Source organism: Panthera leo, chromosome B4 (genome assembly GCF_018350215.1).
Source record: "Panthera leo isolate Ple1 chromosome B4, P.leo_Ple1_pat1.1, whole genome shotgun sequence".
Taxonomy (NCBI): domain Eukaryota; kingdom Metazoa; phylum Chordata; class Mammalia; order Carnivora; family Felidae; genus Panthera; species Panthera leo.
The window spans coordinates 14,114,334-14,129,714 of NC_056685.1; the positions used below are offsets into that span (position 1 = coordinate 14,114,334).

At 41.5% G+C, this 15,381-nt stretch overlaps 1 protein-coding gene across 1 annotated transcript in view; it reads right to left on the reverse strand.

Moving 5' to 3' along the window:
• ITGA8 (integrin subunit alpha 8) overlaps nt 1-15,381 on the reverse strand; it is a 188,410-nt gene that overhangs the window by 57,541 nt on the left and 115,488 nt on the right. The window contains exons 16-21 of the mRNA XM_042944993.1: nt 11,654-11,709; nt 11,084-11,238; nt 9,856-9,993; nt 9,297-9,364; nt 7,755-7,902; nt 1,342-1,434 (exon numbers count right to left, since the gene is read on the reverse strand). Coding sequence (XP_042800927.1) covers nt 1,342-1,434; nt 7,755-7,902; nt 9,297-9,364; nt 9,856-9,993; nt 11,084-11,238; nt 11,654-11,709 — 658 coding nt within the window. The remainder of the gene's footprint in view (nt 1-1,341; nt 1,435-7,754; nt 7,903-9,296; nt 9,365-9,855; nt 9,994-11,083; nt 11,239-11,653; nt 11,710-15,381) is intronic.

A 15,381-nucleotide genomic window follows, 5' to 3' on the forward strand; every position in this document is an offset into this window, starting at 1 on the left:
TAACAAGTGAATTTACCAGACTATAGCTTGGCACACTTTATAAATAACTGGGAGTTTAAATAAAGAGCGTAAAAAGTGTGTAAAAAAGCAAAAATATTATTTACTTTTAGAGCGTAAGAAAGCAAAAATATTGTAGCAGAATACCCTAAAGTAAAAATTGGGAATAGGAATTACTTGATACTTTCAAATGCTCAAATAAATGTGAGAGACCTTGGGCTAAAAGGTTTATTTACTGCAGGACTTCTCATCACCTTTAAAATGCAAATGTGCACCTAAATGTTCCAGAGGAGAATATGATACCCAGCAGTGACCACAGAACTCCCTTTTAAAGCCTTATCTCAAGGGATCAACACTCTTTGGAATATACTTTGGGAAGCTATTCTAATACAAACCTATGCAATTATGAATTTTTATGAAATTTTTTTCAAATAGGCCACTTCATTGATAATCATAAATATCTAATTTAAAACAAAGGAATACATATGTTTAGTTTATGAAACATTTAAATATGCAGTATTTGCAGATTTCAGAATTTTTTTCTGATTTATGACTTCATAATAAGTATGTCCACTGGGATATTTATTACAACAAGTTACTATGTGTACTTAAATGGCAGTTGCAATAAAATAAACTTATTGTCCACAAGAAAACCCGAATGAGAAGTTCCTAAATCTGGAAACAAGGAAAGAAGAAGAAAAACATGTCTTTATTCTTCCAAATTCACATTACAGATCATTATTAACTCTCTCTTTTTCTTGCTACAAACACATTTCAGTATTATTCTCAAGTTCAAATGCATGGAAAATATAGACCTGGCAGAGCTGACTCAAAACCTAGATCATGGTAACATTTTTAATATGAAAATACTGTGAATGATACCCATACGGGACGGGACGTATGTCAAAAATCCAAGTTTAATCACCTTTGCTAAAGTCTTTACTTATGTTATTTCTTAAGTCATTTACGGAATACCGAGAAACAATTGAACTGCCGTGAGATTCAAAGAAACAAATATCCCAAGAAAAGATCTGTAGTAAAAAAGAAAAAAAAAAAAAAAAGTCTTCATAGATGTGTACCATCTAAAAGACATGTTAAGAGTAAAATGAAAAGAGAAAGCATATGAAAGTATCCATCTTTTCATGTGTTTAACCTCAGGGTTCCCACTCTGTATAGGATGTAATGCCCCCCCCCCCCCCCCCCCCCCCCCCCCCCCGTCGTTTCCTGCCTAATTTGTTTTTGTTACCAGGTGCTAAACAGCTGAGTGCCAGTGGGGGCGCGCTTTCCACGAGCTGTCTTTAAAATGCAATTAGAACCTAGGAAGGGCTTCTGGGTTTCTCTTACATTTGTTCCAGCCACCATAGGGTTGCCAAGGTCACACACCACCATCCGGCTTGTATTTTCCATCTTGTACTCACAGCTCAGTGGACGTAGCCCCTGCAGTGGGAAAGAACACCAGCATGGAGTTCGGGGGGGTGGCGGGGGGGGGGGGGGGGTGGCGGCAAATAAGTTACATCCTGTCACAAAGGCAACGCGGTGTGGGCGGCAAGCTTCCCTTGATTTCAAACACCCGTGTGGGCCACCGGGCCCAGGAGTTCACGGGTGACCATTAACAAGGAAGAGACGCTTGGGAGACAGAAAGATCAGAGTTTAATTTGAGAAGGAGGTTGGAGCGGTAAGCGCGATGTGTTTCACGGAGGAGCAAAATGCTTACCACGTGCAACAAGGAACGTTTTAGAAATTATTGGCACTATTGCTCATGTTAAATTTGGGCCAGGAGGATCACAGATGAGTAACCACCACGGAACAAATTTATTCTTGCCAAGATGAAATGGCGGCTATTAGCAGAGGGTATCGTATGCCTCGGTGACCATGTGCAAGAGAACTGCTCTGAACACAGAGTCCTACACACCATGGTCCTAATTTTGAGGCGACACAACGATCTCTGTTCGTTCCTCTAAATACTCAAGACAGGAAGAGAACGCTTTCGTGTTTCCCCAGTGCTTCCTGTCTCCCTTCTTCCCCTTATAGCCTGTTCTCATCAGAAAGTATAAAAACTCAAGTTTGAAGAGGCGTTTAGAGCTAGGTGCGGGACAAGTTCTCAAGGTTACAGCAAACGAAAGGGAGAAGTGAGGGAGCTTTATCTCTGAACTTCTTCCCTCTGCGTCAGGTCTCTCTCGTGTCTTGATGCTACTCCCAGCTGCCTCGAAATCCGCACCTTGCTGTCCACCCTTAGTCCCTTTCCATTTTTCAAAACCTGATGTCCCTGTGGCCCTGCTCCACCTCCAGTGATAGCTACAAACGTTCACCCCTTATTTCCCTCTAACTTACGAAGTGCCACTAACATGACCCGTCATCCTCATACCCAGAGATAAGCTGACAACAGGGGGACCTTCACAAGGAGCAACCTTTTGGGAATTTCCGCCCCAGGAGAGGTCCGTGGAAGGAAGAGTATGAGGACCATCTGTCCATCTGTCAGCTCTACCGAAATTTCATTTAAGGAAGTAATGTGAATTCTCATGTAAAAGTTTCAGAAATCACCCTCTATCCCATTCTTCCCACTTCATTGAGGAAAAACCAAGATCCAACACCAAAACAATGAGAAGCTAGACAAACAACCAGACATCAAGGTGAAAAATTTTGTTAATTTTGCCTCGAGAAAATTAACCTCAGGGGGACAGGGGTTTTTTGTATCTCTTTTATTCCCAGTGCCTGGAGCCGTGTTGGGCACAGAGCAGTAAATGGTGTCAGGAGACAGCAGGAGCAGATCACACGCTTTGCTAAGATGGGGCTGAAATGAATGGAAACACAACTAACTATAAAATCCTCCCTCCTGGGGGCGCCTGGGGGGCTCAGTCAGTTAAGCGTCTGACTTCAAGCTCAGGTCATGATCTTGCAGTCTATGAGTTGGAGCCCCACGTCTGGCTCTGTGCTGACAGCTCAGAGCCTGGAGCCTGCTACGGATTCTGTGTCTCCCTCTCCTTCTGTCCCCTGCTCACACTCTCTCTCAAAAATAAATTAAAAATCACACACACACACACACACACACACACACACACACACAAATCCTCCCTCCTGCAGTCAACCAGGTAGGAACACCCACTGAAAAGTCTGTTCAGAATGATCAGAAAGGAGCAACTGACCGATATCTGGAGGCACCTTAATATATGCTCTCTCTAAATAACTTGCATGACACATTAGTATCTAGGCAGCTAAGAAACATATTTTCAAAAAGCTGGTAATGCTCTCTCTTCTGAAAGATAGCATTAGCATGTATTTAAATTTTTTTTTTAACTTTTTTTTTAACGTTTATTTATTTTTGAGACAGAGAGAGACAGAGCATGAACAAGGGAGGAGCAGAGAGAGAGGGAGACACAGAATCTGAAACAGGCTCCAGTCTCTGAGCTGTCAGCACAGAGCCCGACGCGGGGCTTGAACTCACGGACCGTGAGATCATGACCCGAGCCTAAGTCGGACGCTTAACCAACCAAGCCACCCAGACACCCCTTTAAATTCTTAAGGATCTGTAACTAACCCTAATTGTACAGAGATGTTTGTGTTCAAATTATTAAGTCAATCCTGAAAACAGAAAAAAAGAACCCAGCTAAAACGTTTTTTAAAATGTCCACGAGCCCTTTGAATATATAATTCAAAGTTAGTTTCTATAGTAAATATTTTTATCTTATCTAAAGGTTAAAAGTTATATGTACATTTTTCCCAGCTTTCTAGAAATAGCTTTTTCACATCAATCAAAGATCTTTTCTTTCCCCAGTCCCTCCCACCCTTTTTCTTTTTTTAACCTTTACTTCCTTTCTCTGAGAGGAACAATGATTGTTTTTCTAGATATTTCTAGATTATTTTCCTTAGGTGTTCCAGGGACACTCTTGCTGTAATCCATTTATAGCTCTTAACATATTATTCATTCACTAAAAATATGTACTGTGTACCTGCTATTTACCAGGAACTGATAAAAACTCCTTGTCCTCACCGAATTTCCAATTACTGTAACAACCATAATAAGTAATCACAAGCATTCTAAAAAGTAATGGAAACATAATCAGTGCAGTTTCAGTTTTACGATAGGAGAGATTCATAATGATAGAGGAGGTTATGCACTTAGATGTAAGTAGCAGATTGAAGGAGGTGACATCAGGCTGCTGGGGGGCAGTGCAGACCAGTGGTTAAGAGCACGGGATTGGACCCACCAGTGAAGTGTATGCCAGGCAACAGCTGTGTTAGGCATGTTAGTAAATCTCTCCTCCTCTGTAAGTGGGGGATACCGATAGCCTTTCTGTTTTGCTACAAGTCCGCTACGGAGATTAAGTAAATTAAACCCATATAAGATCTCAGAGCAGTGCCCAGCCCATCTCGATTCTTCAATACACGTTTGCAGCCTCAATCATGACTGAGCTGAGACTTGAAGGATAAAGAGAAAGAAGTGAGCTGGATAAAGGGGAGGAGGGAGTGGAGTTGGTGCATCCGAGAGAATGAGCAGCAGCCACAAACTCTTGTGGCAACAGAGCACACGTGCACTCCAGGAACTGGAAAGAAATTCAGTCCTGCTGGCATGTAGGGTGCGGGGGAAGGGAAAGGATCCAAGCCCAGGGACGAGAGGCTAAAGAGGTGAACAGGGGTGACAGAAGTAAGGGCCTCGGTAGTTACTGAGGGGCTTTGGGCTTTATCCTCAAAGCAATGGGGACTTAATGAGGGGTTGCAGCAAGAGGGTGCTGTGGTCAGATTTACATTTTAGGGAGAGGACGACCCCTTGCAGAGAGGGGAGGGGAGGCAGGGAGATGGGGAGATTAGTTAGGAGACATTTGTGATCTCGGCAGAAGATCACGCCAGCTCTGATGAAGGCAGGTGTCAGGGGCGGTGTCAGGGGCAGCAGGTGGAGAGAAGAGATGAACTGGGGACAGAGGTGGGCTGGAGAAACGAGGTGGCTCCTGGTGCCTTTCTCTGACCCAGGCCATGGAGGCGGGAGAAGGGTGAGTCTGGGAGGTTGACAAATCTAGTTCTGGACACGCTGGATGTGAGGTGGCCAGGAGGCAGGGGAGGTGGTCCATGAGGTCCCCCGGATACCAAATGCATAGAGACAGAAAGCTGACCTGTGGTTACCAGGGGCTGGGGGAACAGGTGTTAGTGTTGAGTGAGTACAGGGTTTCCATCTGGGAAGATGAAAAAGTTCTTTGCTGGATGGTTTTAGGTAAAGGTTGTGCAATCATGTGAATGCACTTAATCCCATTGAATGACACACTTAGAAATGGTTAAAATGCTAAAATATATTACATATATTTTTGCCATAATAATAATGCTAATCATAATCATCACATAAAGCACATAAGCCCTTATTCCTAGAACATTTTAGAAAAAGTCAGCAAAGGGAAGTATGAAGTCTGGCTCGGTGAAGGTTTCCAGAGAAGGAGATGGTCAGCATTTATATTTTTGAAATGATGAATGTGTTCAACAAAAGAATAACAAAACTTACAATCAGATAATCCTAATACGTTTTCCCCTGAGAGAAGATTGTCTAAAAAAAAAACCCTTGAGCTGAGTTCAAAAAAAAAGGTACGCAAACCTCAAACTGCTTAGAGAGAAAGAACAAATTAGAATGTGGCTTCAGTCATGCGAGATTCAAAGACTGAGCTAAGTCTCTGCCCAAGGGAAGCTGATGGAAGAAAAAAAGTTAAGGGGCTTATTTGAGACTGTGGACGATGTCCGTTGTAATGTTTACAGCCAGAGATGGAAACGATAAGCGTTCTCCCATATTTTCCATGCAACCAAGTCCACGGTAAACTGGATGTTTTGCTAAAAGAACATTTTAGAAAAGACGCTTTGTTTAACGAAGTCGGGGGTGGAATGACATGAAGGAACTGAAATGAAAACATGAGTGAAGCCACGGAACATTTTTAAAAATAACATACTCAAGCCTCATTTCTTTGTTTGTTTACATAGTATTTGCATGTAAGTGTGTACAGGTGATATTTTTCCATAAATTTCTCCAACAGAAACTCGTAATGATTCTATGACTGTCAAAGATATGTGATGATCACTCACCTGGATTTCTTTTTTTATTTTTCACGAAGAAGATAATTTAACCAACACATGAACCGCAAGCCTAGAGGGGTGAGTAGAGATTTTAATAATCTCTACATCTATAAATGCCTATGAAGTATCAACATCGCAACAGTTTGCTGACATTAATTTTTTTTAAGTTATTGTCTACCTTTTTTTTTTTTAATAATTTCTAGGGGTGCCTGGGTGGCTCAGTTGGTTGGCGTCCGACTCCGGCTCAGGTCATGATCTCAATAGCTTGTGGGTTTGAGCCCCTCGTGGGGCTCTGTGCTGACAGCTCAGAGCCTGGAGCCTGCTTCCGATTCTGTGTTCCTCTCTTGCTCTGCCCCTCATCCACTCATGCTCTGTCTCTCTCTCTCTTAAGAATAAATAAAAAACATTAAAAAAATTTTTTTAAAGTAATCTCTACACCCAACGTGGGGCTCGAACTCATGACCCTGAGATCAAGAGTCACATGCTCTTCTGACTGAGCTAGCCAGGTACCCCTGCTAACATCTCTTGAGAGAAATCGTTTTTCATTAAATTATTTAGTCTTTATGGGGCACCTGGGCGGCTTAGTTGGGTATGCAACTGACTTTTGATTTCAGCTCAGGTCATGATCTTGTGGTTCATGAGTCTGAGCCCCATGTTGGGCTCTATGCTGACCGCGCTGAGCCTGTTTGGGATTCTCTCTGTCTTGCTCTCTGCCCCTCCCCCGTTTGCTGTCTCTCCCCCACACCCTCAAAATAAACAAACTTAAAATTAAAAAAATTATTTAGTCATTAGAATGTTCATACGCCTCAAAGTATGTGGTATTTGGAAATTAACAGACATTTAACAAATAGTAGTTCAATGAACAAACCCATCGGCATGTCTTAAAGGAGTTCCCTTCGTGCCTCGTTCTATGTGAAGCACAGAGGTGGCCATGAGGAAATGTTAAAGTGGGTCTCTGTCCTTGATTGTGAGTCTGTACATTTCTGAAAATGAGGGACTTTCCCCACTGTCCTGCAATGTATTTTTGATGTGTTTTTAGACCAAGTGATTAAAAACACAGCAGAACCTGAGGATACCCTGAGTGGGAAGATTCATGTTCTGATAAAGGAGAGGAAAGATCGTAAAAAGCATTGTCAGTTTAATAAATGGTGGCATTGCCCGACCAGCAAATAATGACAAAGACCTGGCTTTTCTCGGTCCTGGTCCCAAAAAGGTGGGCCACGAAGAAAGAAAAATGAACGTGTTTCCTTTCCAGTGCCTGTCTCTGCTGTTATCAGTGCTCAGCTGGGATTGGTCAGACCTTCCTCTATAAGCAATAATGAAAACCAGAGCTCCCGGGACCTGCTTGAAACGAAGGGAACTAAAAACAAAGGCCTGAAAACAGCCAGCGAGGGTGGGAGTTAACAGGGGAGTCTAGCTGATAGATCGCATTAGTGAGATTCTTCTCTCAGCCAGCTGTATTCTCTTCCTTGCTTCAGCTCTCCATCTTTGCCCAACTGATCTTTGCACTATGGCCAAGAAAGATATTAATATTGCTTAAGACCACCTCCCCTTCCTGGCTCACTGCTATTATGATTAGCAAAGCCGGGTGCCATTTTGTTCTCCTTCATTTGGGAAGAAAGTCTCAGCTAAGATGGCTCTACTTAATGTCGCTTTGACTTCAAATATATACCGGAGTTCTTTCCGACTTCAAATACTGGGCAAGGCATTACCTTGTTGCTGCGTTCAATCCCAACATAATCTGCCTCTTCTGGTGTCATCACGAAGAGTTCAGCTTCGTAGGCACCTTCTCCTTCATTTCTTGCATTGATTATGAGCATAAGATGATTTTCATCTCCAATGATGAGCTGATACTTATCTCTAAAAACGTAGTTTAAAAGGAATATTAGTTACGATACTTCTCTGGATTCGCAGATATTTTATCTAAGGACTTGGAAGGAAAGAAGGAAGATAGGGAAATATGAGACTTCGACAAGAAGATGGTTGGATCATCATGAGGGGGTGGTGAGAAGAAGTAAGAGAACCGCATCTGTATGGGCAGAGCAGGAGGACATCCAGTGGTGTGCTGGTAACGCTGAACAACATTACCAAAAAAAAAAAAACAAAAAAAAGAGTACCAATGTGTAGCATTTGCTCATTCCAGCGGCCTAATCCTCCCACTGTGGTCAATTTCAGGCTACTGACATACTTAATCTGCCAGAAAGAAATCCAGGAAATCAGGTGATTGGTTCCCAAGCCAGAATAAGGCAGCCCTGGCGTATCACTCAACACACCCGACAGGAAGACGATGAGCAGTGGGTGAAAAGGCAGAGACGTTTTAGAAACGGACAGGGGGAGGTGTGGATGCCAAGAGAACTGTAAGAGGGAAGGAAAGAGGCAGATACAATAAAATCTCAGCCGGTGGAGGATTCTGAGGTATTTTGAGGAATTTTCCTTCTCTCCAAACCTCAAACTGAGCCGATTTTGCCACTTTTAACCCTTAATCAATCACAGCTGTTGTTTCGGACACTGGCTCAATCGTGAAGTTTGGGAAGAACATCCCCTAAAAAGACTGCCAAGCAGGTTCCAAACACTGGCGGCGAGATGGGCCTTGGGTGGGTGTGTGTTGGGGATGAGAAGCCTGAATCTGCTTTTCCCGACATAGGATGTTGTACATCTGACTCTTGTTTCTTGCCCTAACAAGATGCAGTGTAGTTACCAGTGCCAGACTGGTGACTCTCCATTACAGGCAACCGGAAAGACTTTTGATTCTTAATTTGACTTGGGGACACCTTCTGCCTGACTCCACAGAGTGCCATTAAAATAGTTGTTTCAGCAAAGTAAAAGCGATTACGGTTTGACAACTTTAAGGATGCTTTTGAGCCATGGCCCCCGCACAAGCTGGTTCGGGCTAAGGCGGAAACAGAACCAGCCCGAGTCTCTTGCACGCACGACTCAGGCAAGTACGTACAACTTGAACCACCCCCCAGATGAGTTTACTTTGAACAAAAACATTTTTTTTTCCCGCTTTTGCTGAAAGATGAAAACAGCCCAAGCGAAATCTTAGGGTGTGTTCATTTCACACCGGTGACAAAGGACTGACCCAAACCACAGGCTGACCCGAAGTGTTGCCAAGCTCAAGAATTTCACACAGGGTATTTTTTTTTTTTTTTTTTTTTGTAGTCGTTGGAAGTGTATACTTTCTCCAGAGAAGCTTTAAATAAACACCTGTATTCCATTAGATAAAACGCACAAGTTTATTTATTTAAACTTACGGTCTAGCTGACAGCTTCAGGTCAGGAATGCACATGTTGTCTTCTCCACAGTCCACCAGGATGTGAGCCTGTGTTGTGCAAACAGGCATCAGGAATAATCTCGGAAAACCTGAATCACATCCTTTTTTCTTGACAACTATGAACGATTCCACAAATTAAACCAAGGCTTTCGTTTCTCTCTGCGTGAATTCTGCCCAGCTAAAAACCCGAAGCAAGGCAGTGATCTTCCGGTATAACTTCGTTTACATAATAGCCTGATCCCCATTCATTCGGAAATGTCCATAAAGAAGGTACTCGGGCAGCACTTTGAGGATCAGAGGCTGTATTGATTCCATTACAGCCACATTTTGAACAAATTAAGTCTTGGTTGCACAAGGGGAAGGGCTTCCGAAAACACAGTGATGCAGCGTTTCAGGAAACACGTTAGGAAAATCTCCCAAACGTTACAAGTTTGTGTGCAGGAATGAAAACAAAAGAGGCTGGATTTGGTGTTAAGGTCACAGGAGCGCTGCCCAGGGCCTGACCGAGAATCAACCATCAAAGACCGTCGGGGACCTACCTGCTCGGTGACAGTGTTTTCCTTGTAGTAATTCAATATTGGTTTCACGTCCAGGCCTTCTTTAAAGGTGGATTCATCCAAACTGTAATTCAAACTAATGTTGATTGGAGATAATTTATCTCGGAATTCGGTTTCATCCTAGGGAAAATAATCACAAACGCAAGGAAGGCTCTGTGAAATAGCTACATGATGTTAGTCTGCGAGAGGCAGGCAACAGGTGACCTCAGTCAGTGGACGTGAACGAGGAGGTAATTATCACGGCAGCGGGCTTAGGTACACGCTGACTGAGGTGGAATATAGGATTAATTAACACACGCTCGGGAACGAAACCGTTTAGACTTGTGGCTTCGTTGAAATAGATGCTTCTGGAGGCAGTTTTCAGGTTCTGCAGATCTCAGTGACTCACACAAATTGGTTAAATTGCAAAGGAAAAAAACATACTCATATACGCAATAAATGTCATGGAAAGTTTCGTGACTTTTTATTTTCATGAGGTTGGCCGCATTTAGGAGTCCTCTTGGGCTCAGGAGAAGGAAACATCTTGATTCTTTTCCTCTCTTATTATCTCTTTCAGCTTGCATGAACTGCAAAACACCTTCACCACCCTCGGAAAAAACAAACAGAAGCCCTCCAGGGGAAGAGGGTCGTACCCCCAAAGGCCTGAAGGGCGGAGACAAAATAAGAAAGAGGATAACCCCACGACTGGTAAAAAAGCTGGGATAATAGTGTTATATATATTTCGGCTCTTTTATTCCACAGTAGGTCTTGGAGTTACTGTAAATATACATTTCTTTAAAAACAGAATTGTAAATTACTTTCAATAAAGGCATTGAATGCCTGAACGTTTTCCCAACTTGGCTCTGAAATGCACATCGATAACATCTGGCCAAGCATCCTCACGCAGGAGAAAAATTCAAATAAATTGCGTTTCATGTTTATGGTTTTTTGGGAGGGAGGCAGTGAGAAATAAAAACCACCTGAGTGAGTACTATTATCAGGCTAGTGTGCAAGACAGAAAGAAGCTTTGGGAATTAATAGCCACATGCTGTTCGGTCAGCTGAAGAAAAGCTCAAAAACGGAGCGTGTGGCCCTTAGAAGAAAGTTTCCTCCTATAAAATGAAAATAGATGTGGATCTCTGTGGACCCGAAGGATGGTCCAGTAGAGAAGAAAGGTTGGAATTGGAGTCTGAACGTTAGGAGGCCAGAAGTGTGATTCTGGAACACTCACTCGGAGGTAAACGACAAAGTCCTGGCATTGGAGGGATTTCTGCCGCTTGATGGTGAGAGGGAAAATGAAATGTGACTGATTGTTGTCAAGGAAAAGTGTGCGTTTGACGGCTCCTTTTTGTTTCAGAGTGTCCAAGTATACCTCGGCGGTCAGGCCTAAGGGACAGAAATAGAGCAAATATAATCAGGAAAGGCAAAGTATTCAGTGAATGCAGTGCTCGAATGAATTTCTATTTCCACTTGCTTATTCAGAAAACATTGTTTTCATAGTTGGGATCAAAAACAAATACACGAGCTGCAAAAGTTTTATAAAATACTCCCCAAGCTATGAAACTTGTTTTGTAATGGTTTGACACAGTCACTTCCCCCTCCCCCATGATGGTATCTGTTTTTATAGATAATATTAACACCAATTATTCAAGGAATATTTACAGAGAGGTTTCCATATATACAGTAGAAATCTTAATATTAGAAACGGGCTCATTGAAAGTTTTATAGGGTCTGCAGAGGAACGTTTATTGTTAACTTTTCTCAGTGTAGCATAGGAGTGTAAAAATGAAAACATGCTTACCTATTGTATTTGAAATGCTCTGGCCCGCTACTGAAGCACATACTTTTAAAGAAAAGCTATGGAAAATAATAGTCAATAATGTATTGGTTAATAACATTTTGAATCTGAAATAGAAATCTTACTTCACCCCACCCCAGGTCAAATGAATACATCATTTTTCCTTTATACTTCTCAGTATACACACACACAACTAACTGAATATACATGTATTTGTAAAAAAATACATACATACATATACACATATATACATACATACATATACATATATACATACATACATATACATATATACATACATACATATATATACATATATATATATATATATATATATATATGTATATATATATCTCACCAGTTGACCATAATACAATTAAGACAACTAACATGAATACATAGGAAGGTAATACTTTAAAGCATTACTAGCAGCTAACTGATTTAATCATTGGATTAGTTAATTACTGGCTGCTTTGATTCAACAAATACAAATGAATATCATCCATGTGCCAGGGAGGGAAGAATTAGTCAATGCAGCTGGGGAACAGCCAGTCATAGAGCCTGGAGATAAGCAAGAACATGACTCCATTTGAGGAACCTGAGGAAATTCAGTATGGTTGGTGCATTCGAGCAAGGCCGGAAGCTAGAGGAGGGGAGGCTGGTTGGGTTGATCTGTGGGGAACAGGACTTTGAAAGTCATGTTAATCCTAAGAGGCACGGAGCCCTATGGGATGATTAACCCACATCCCCACCCAGCTTAGGAGGAGATGGGGACCTGGTGGTAACTTGCTGGGTGTGGGTATAATTTGAGGCAGAGACATTCCAAGAGGGCAGGGAGAGAGAAGGAACATAAGGAGCTGAGTGTGGCTGTCTCAAGCTGGGTAGGCACAATGATATGGTGTAGAGAGACTATAAAAAGAGGGTTGATGTGCGTAAGAAACACCTTATAGTTTTGCTGGGAAATTGACCTAAACTCCAAAGAGATGTCTGCCATGGTTTGTAGGATGACCGGCACTCGGACCTGTTCGGTGGCCAAAGAGGGAATGAGAAATGGCCAGTTGTCTCTGCCTGGCTTTGCACAATGTGCTCACGTCCCTCCTGAACAATGGTAAGCCCTAACAGCCAGCATTCGGAATGGGGCTTTTTCACGTTTCTAAGAAAGTAAAAATAGAAGAGACGACTTAACAATGATTTAAGGACACTCTTGACGTTTTCATTAATAAAATACTATAGTATAATTTGAATATTTCTACAGCATCCAAAAGCTGTAAATAATCCCCAATCATACTTTAATTATGTGTCAGCTTCCTGTGTCAAATATAATGAAAATGTGTCACATCTGGGACTCATCTATCTACCGTGACCTCAGTCAATGTCTCCCTTCAGGGTAAATAATTTGCCACATGCCATTAAGCCAATAGTTTCCTGAGATGTCTCTGCTATTACAAGTGTTTGTACCCCTTCCCCAGAGAAATCACAAATTCCAGCCCACTTCGACTTTAATTAGAATTATTTAAGAAAGATGAGTGGTTAACCATATCTTTAAATTCTGCAGCAGGTATGGCTTTCAAAACTGAAATATTTTCTGTGTCCAACTTTTTTTGGGAAGTACTTGGCTGTGTGTTAAAATCATAGACAAAGTTCATTAACTTTTACAAGATAAATTCCTATTTGTAATCAGATTGTCAACTTAGCTACGTTAAAATAATTTTATAGATAGGATTTTGTTTGACATGAAGATTTCAAAAGCACTGGAGTTTTTGAAAAAGTAATAAACGAAACTATGAATGTGAACATGATTGTCTCTTTGCGAGGAGGTATTTGATCGACAAATGATGTTAGCAGCTGAGTTATGAATTATATCAGTTACCGGTCAGTGTTATTCTTAACTCCCCCTTTCTGTTACCTTCAAATCATTAACTGGATGACTGTAACTTTCTTTTTTTTTAATTTTTTTTTAACGTTTATTTATTTTTGAGACAGAGAGAGACAGAGCATGAACAGGGGAGGGTCAGAGAGAGAGGGAGACACAGAATCGGAAGCAGGCTCCAGGCTCTGAGCCATCAGCCCAGAGCCCGACGCCGGGCTCGAACTCACGGACTGTGAGATCATGACCTGAGCCGAAGTCGGACGCTCAACCGACTGAGCCACCCAGGCGCCCCTGTAACTATCTTTATACAGGTTTAAAATAACTGCTACAACTGATCGAGTTATTGTTAGTAGCACCTCAACCTAAATGTGCTAGTTTGTAGACGTCTTTCAAAGAAAAGAGTTACCAAATCAAAACGTTCCAGGCCCCCTGGTTCTGATCTAAAAGGAAAACCTCAAAATTTTATAGTAGTGGACAAAAATATTCATTCTTTTAAAGAAAATTTTTATTATCGGGCACCCGGCTGGCTTGGTCCCTAGAGCATGAGACGCTTGATCTCAGGTCCTGAGTTCAAGCCCCACACTGGGTGTGGAGCTTACTTAAAAATTTTTAAAAAGACCTAGTTTTATCAGGTGTCAGAAAATGTCATCCAGTTATAATAAATAAAACATTTAGAAAATTTTTATTACTGAAATATAGTAATATTTCAGTAATACAGTAATATAGTAATATCACATACAGTGTTCTATTTGTTTCAGGTGAACGACCCAGTGATTCAACAGCTCTATACATTACTCAGTGGTCACTGTGATAAGTGTAGTTACCATCTGCCACCAAACTTACAACAAAATGATGGACTCTGTTCCCTCTGCTGTCCTTTTCATCGCTGTGACTTACTTATTTTGTTAACTAGAAGTCTGTACCTCTTCCTCTTCACCTATTTTGCCTATCTCTCCGTCCCTCCCTCCTCTCTGCCGACTGCTTGTTTGTCCTCTGTATGAATCTGTTTCTGGGTTTTTTTGTTTGTTTATGCATTTGCTTTGTTTTTTAGGTTCCCCGTATGACTGAAATCATATGTTATTTGCGTTTCTCTGACTTATTTCACTCTAGGTCCATCCATGTTGTTGCAAATGGCAGAATCTCATTCTTTTATGGCTGAGTAATTTCCACCGTGTATCTATACCCCATCTTCCTTATCCATTCATCTATGGACACTTCGGTAGCTTGGCTATTGTAAATAATGCTGCAATAAACATAGAAATCCATATGTCATTTCGAATTAGTGTTTTTGTTGAAGCATTCACTCTGAATTTAGCAAACTATATATTGTACGTAAACATACACATATATTCACTATGTGTTTTATCTGCCAAAACATTTGGTCCACTCACGGTCTACACCTAATTATAAAGTACTCTTGCATTTTCAGGGAAAGCTGTGACCTATAATTAATTAGAGTTAAAACTGCAAACTTGAATTTATGGTCACATCCAATATGGTACATTAGTCTGAATAGGTCTGATTGGAGCAAAGACAACAAATCAACCCAGATCCCTCATCACATAAGTTCTAAAGGAAACTGACGTCTGTAGTGCTTCTAATATATCAGAAAGCCGGACAATACGTTATAAATCCTCTGACACCAGCCCCAACCCGATGTACAGTTGGAATAATGATGCTGTGGTATAACGGTGAGCGTAGCCATGCTTGATGGAAAAAGAATGAGGCGGATATGAAACAGGATTTAAAAGTACAAAGCAGTTCAGTTTTCAGCCTACGCAATTTAATTCGATTTCAGTGACAGCAAATATCAGATTTTGCATAAAGGTAGGCATACTGGAAAAGGTTTCCTCAGATTTGA